Source organism: Piliocolobus tephrosceles, unplaced genomic scaffold (genome assembly GCF_002776525.5).
Source record: "Piliocolobus tephrosceles isolate RC106 unplaced genomic scaffold, ASM277652v3 unscaffolded_38446, whole genome shotgun sequence".
Lineage (NCBI taxonomy): Eukaryota > Metazoa > Chordata > Mammalia > Primates > Cercopithecidae > Piliocolobus > Piliocolobus tephrosceles.
In genome coordinates, this window is record NW_022322583.1 from 278 (window position 1) to 5,849 (window position 5,572).

At 35.4% G+C, this 5,572-nt stretch overlaps 1 protein-coding gene across 1 annotated transcript; it reads left to right on the forward strand.

Annotated features, from left to right (window-relative positions):
- Nucleotides 1-290: 290 nt before the first annotated feature.
- On the forward strand, nucleotides 291-4,345 carry LOC113223074 (protein EFR3 homolog A-like). The gene is made up of 4 exons (XM_026452658.1): nucleotides 291-477; nucleotides 1,395-1,446; nucleotides 3,733-3,905; nucleotides 4,225-4,345. The coding sequence occupies exons 1-4, from the start codon at nucleotides 407-409 to the stop codon at nucleotides 4,328-4,330; spliced, it is 402 nt and encodes a 133-aa protein (XP_026308443.1). The 5' UTR covers nucleotides 291-406; the 3' UTR covers nucleotides 4,331-4,345.
- Nucleotides 4,346-5,572: the final 1,227 nt, after the last annotated feature.

Sequence of the window (5,572 nt, forward strand, 5' to 3'; positions counted from 1 at the left end):
CCTCAGCCTCCCAAAGTATTGGGATTACAAGTGTAAGCCATCACACCCGGGCAATATTTTTCCTTTTTCTAAAACTCCAGTCAACTCAAGTCAGTGCTGGTTTGTCACTGTTATAATTATATAAAAAAGACTTTGATATATTTATCATTTTATCTATCAGTCCATTATACACAGTTTATATTGTACCTAACTAAATGATTTTGTGCAAATGAAATTGTAATATCCTTTAATGTTACATGTAGCACACAGACTTGTCAGTGATTGTTTTACCATATGTTGAAAACTTTGGCTAAAAATAATTTTGTATTACATGGAAAAGTAGATTTTTTCAATTTCTAAAATTTATCTTAATACTTTCATAGGATTTTTTGGAAGTAACCTACCAGATTATCAGAGGTCAGAAATCATGATGTTCATTATGGGGAAAGTACCTGTTTTTGGAACATCTACCCATACTTTGGATATCAGTCAACTAGGGTATGTTCTCAGACTGTAAATTTGAACTTAATCTTGAATTACATTTTATCCTAATGAAATCTAGAAAATGTTTAAGTTTTGTTTTTTTAAAAATCATTAGTAATAAAATTCCTATGGAAAGCAGTTAGTAGTATTATGACAGTAGATTGCGAAGCAATTGAATTAACATTTTTAGGCCTTTAGAATCATTTTCAGCTTATAAATTCTGAGATTTTTCCATCTTTAGAAATTGTTTGGCCTGGACATTGTGTGTGTGTGCATACACATTCAGGGTTAAGCTTCAGGTTTCCTGTATAAATTCTAAAAATTAGTATCAGTATATCAGAAATGGTGGCTTATTCCTAGAATTTTAGAACTGAAAGTGATTTTAAAGATTATGTGCTCTGACCCCCTTATTTTATACATTTTATTTGGTTTTATAACATGCTAAAGTTTTTGTTTGTGAATGTTTTTGTTTTTTTAATTTAATAAGGAAGTAATAGTATCTTATTCGACTTACATTTCTTTGACCATTAATTTGTTATTTTTAAAAATTGTTCTTACCTGTTTATTCATATTTGTTAAAGAGAAATTATACTCATCAGCTATGTTTGTAGTAGTTATTTTCTCCAATGTAAAATGTCTTTTAATTTGGGTTGTTTAGTTGTCTGTTTATATGATTAAATTTTCTTGTCATCACACGCATAGGACTGTTTTGAGAGCCAATAACAAATTTTTTACTTTGATATTTTTAAAGATAATAGTTTTAATTCACATGAATTTTACTTTGGCATGTAAAGTGAGCCATGACTTAAAACTGTTATAAAAATAAAATCTATTTAGCCAATAAGAATAGAATTTTAAAATCAGTAATTGGAGTAAATGAAGTAATACAAATGCTAATTAGTATAATAATTCCAGCTTTTTGTATATTTTAGGGATTTGGGAACCAGGAGGATTCAGATAATGTTGCTGAGATCTTTGCTTATGGTAAGGCATTTAAGACAAATAAAGGACACACTTCACCTTAAATTACTGTAAGCATTAATTGAATAGCTTCATGTTACAACCTTTCTTTTCTTAAGTAAGTTACTGTTTATGGTTAGTATTTTATTATGTTCTTCATTTTAAAGATTATCCTGTAAAAAATATATTTATTTCTCACTTCTTCTGTCATTGTGTTTGATCTTCATAATGATGAAACATACAGAGGGCAGAAACTATTGCCATCTTATAGATGAGATACCTGGGCTCAGAGACTGTGAGTAGAAGGAGTTGATGAGGTCCACCAAAGTCGCTGGGCTGAAAAACAGAACTCAGATTTGAAATCCAAAGTTCTTTCAACATATTATGCTAATTCTTTCTCATACTGACCAACTAATTGCTTCTGATTGGTAAAATAATTCATTAAAATGAATATTTGCCATTTAAAATTTGAAGTGGCTATCAATAGCTGAAAAGGAAAAGTATACCCGGAATGAAAGATCCTCTGGTTATTTTCTAGCAATTGTACAACATTTGATTCAACCATTGCTAGCACATATGTATCCTTTCGAAATCAGTATCTTTTAGATGTATCCTAGAAATGTTTACTATACATGATCTCATTTTTTAAATGGACTGTCTCATACCTAAGTGCAGAAGTACCTCGTATGGTTTTATTTTTAATTCTTTTTAATTCTGTTTATGGCCCTTATCATATAGAAGTTTTGAATTCTAATATAACCAGATTTATCAGTTTGTTCTATATGTTTTGGACTTTTTCATTTGTATCTTATATAAGAACTCCATTCCTCCTCTGATGATATAAACACTATTGTTTGTATTTTCTTATAGCAGTTTTAAAATTTTAGCTCTCTATATTTAGAACTTTAATCTGTAGTTTATGTTTATATGTGGTATGAATTTCCCGGATGGGTAGACAGCTGTCCCACCGGTTTCCCAGCTGACTTATAAAACTACCTCCATCCTATAATAAATGCCCGAATGTAAATGTTAAGTATTCCATATATGTTTATAATCCTGTAAATATGTTGAGATCTCCCACCTGCAATTTAATTTGATCCTAAGCCTTTATTTATATTAGACAAATTCACTGAGTAAATTATTTTGCCTTGCCATCCTGATTATACCATATAGTCAACTGAATGAATATCTATGTGGTATGCTTAAGATGTTTAATAGCAGCTGGGCACAGTGGCTCACACCTGTAATCCCAGCACTTTGGGAGGCCGAGGCGGGTGGATCACGAGGTCAAGAGATCGAGACCATCCTGGCTAACACGGTGAAACCCCGTCTCTACTAAAAATAAAAAAATTAGCCTGGCATGGTGGCAGGCGCCTGTAGTCCCAGCTACTCGGGAGGCCGAGGCGGGAGAATGGCCTGAACCTGGAAGGCGGAGCTTGCAGTGAGCAGAGACCACACGCCCCTGCACTCCAGCCTGGGTGATAGAGCGAGACTCTGTCTCAAAAAAAAAACGTCAATCAAGTAACTAAGTACAACTTCCCAAAATGAAAATGTATTCCCATTAACCAACTGCCTAATTTAAAATGAGAGAATAATTTGCAAACTTAAATTTAAAATTTGCAGGTCTTACTTTTACTGTTTGTCACCTAAGCTCCTTATATCTGTTTCGTACTAACCTTAACTTCTCTGAGCCTCAGTTTCCCCTTATGAATGAGATTCACTAGGGTCTACCTTACAGGGATATGGTGAGGAAAAAGTTAACACATATGCAGTGCTTAGAATCATGCCTAACACGTGGTAAATGTATGCTGTTATTAACTTTGTTCTCCTTATGAATGATGTTTTTGTAAATTCAGCAAAATCCTACATTACTTTTTTTTTTTTTTTGAGACGGAGCCTTGCTCTGTCGCCCAGGCTGGAGTACATTGGCGCGATCTCGGCTCACTGCAAGCTCCGCCTCCCGGGTTCAGGCCATTCTCCTGCCTCAGACTCCCAAGTAGCTGGGACTACAGGTGCCCGCCACTGTGCCTGGCTAATTTTTTTTTTTTATTTTTTAGTAGAGATGGAGTTTCACCGTGTTAGCCAGGGTGGTCTCCATCTTCTGATCTCCTGATCCACCCTCCTCCGCCTCTCAAAGTGCTGGGATTACAAGCGTGAGCCACCACGCCCAGCCAAAATCCTTCATTACTTTGCACATTTCCTTTATGTCTTCTCTGCAGGCTTCTGTGCATATTTTCTTTCCTCAGGTTATGGTTCTTATACAAAAAAAGGACTCGTGACAAAATTGTTTGTTTTCTTCCCGATAATCAGGTGACTTCTGGATACAAAGCAAAGACGATTGTTACTGCACTTCCAGGGTCTTTCCTGGATCCTTTGTTATCACCATCTCTCATGGAAGACTATGAACTGAGACAGTTGGTCTTGGAAGTAATGCATAATCTCATGGATCGCCATGACAATAGGGCAAAGCTTCGAGGGATCAGGTAATATGCCATTTTGAAATGGATCTAATGATAATGTTTTTAAATTGCTAAATTAGTGTATGTAAGTATTGTGATTTTTAAAAATCTAGCATGTTCAGGTTTTATTAATCCAGAATTTTATTTAATTGGTATTGAGATAATTTAATCAATATATTTTAAGATAGCAAATTTTTAGAGGGCACATATGTACTCTTCAGAAGCAATTCAGTAGTATTACAGGCTTATCAAACTCTTAAGTGTAAATACAGGTTTCCATATAAGATGTGATATTGTAAATAAATGTGCTATTCATTAAAAATGATATATTGATTGTCTCTAGAATAATACCAGATGTAGCTGACCTAAAGATAAAAAGAGAAAAAATTTGTAGACAAGACACAAGTTTCATGAAAAAGGTAAGACATCTTCTAAAAAAAAATGCATAGTGTAAATTACAGCCATTTGAATTGTTAGGTGGTTTTGTATTGATCTGTGACCTTGAAATGAAGCCATAGAATTTTGAAATTGAAAGACCTCAAGATGCCATCAACCTCCCTCAAGTATAACATTCCTGGTGGTGTCTCCTCCAGCCTGTGTTTGAACATTGTATTGTTGGGCTGCTGTAGTAGTTCTTAATTTCTTCTCTGAGTAAAACATCTTCCTATAATTCTTGCCCTGGCAATCCTCTCCCACTGAAAAACATAGATAGATACTGATTCCTCTTTTAGCGGCTCTTTTGTAGACAGCTTCAAGTTTCTGATAATAGCTGTCACCATCGAATAAATTAACTATAGTGAGTTTTTATTGTCTATTAGGCATTGTTTTCTACACTATTTGGGATATAAAGATGAGTTGGGCAGGATCTCTGTCCCTAATAGTAGTTTTTGCTGGATTTTCATGATGATAATTTAAATTCTGTAGGTCTACTGGCAAATGGCTGAATTTAGAAAATTATGATATTTATGGTTATTTGCATATTGAGTAAACTTTCTTTGCAGTTATTATTCGTCCAAAGCTTGGGCACCTAATATTTGCCAGACACTTAATCAACATTGAGAGATACGATAACCATGACACTGCCAGCTGCCCTTATAACGAACACAGTATTGCCAGCTAAGGGAGCCTGTTTTAAGAGGTACGAGGAACAGGAGACAGCCCCGTAGGAAGCTAGGTGCAGAGACCTGTAATCCATTGTTCTTTTTTGCCTCTTTACTAGCCCATGCTTTCTCCTGACACCGTCTTTAGTGTTACTATCTGTACCTATACCATTGATTGCTGTGTTTCAAGTTAACTCCATTTTAAAACTTCATTTAAAAAATAATTTACAAAATATCACCGTTCCTAAATTAATGTGATTCACTGAATAAAATATTTAAGTGAGGTTGGCCGGGCATGGTGGCTCACACCTGTAATCCGAGCACTTTGGGAGGCCGAAGTGGGTGGATCACAAGGTCAGGAGATTGGGACCATCCTGGCTAACACAGTGAAACCTCGTCTCTACTAAAAATACAGAAAAAAAAAAATTAGCCGGGCATGGTCGCGGGCGCCTGTAGTCCTAGCTGCTCTGGAGGCTGAGGCAGGAGAATGGCGTGAATCCTGGAGGTGGAACTTGCAGTGAGCCGAGATTGCACCACTGTACTCCAGCCTGGGTGACAGAGCGAGACTCTGTCTCAAAAAAAAAAAAAAAA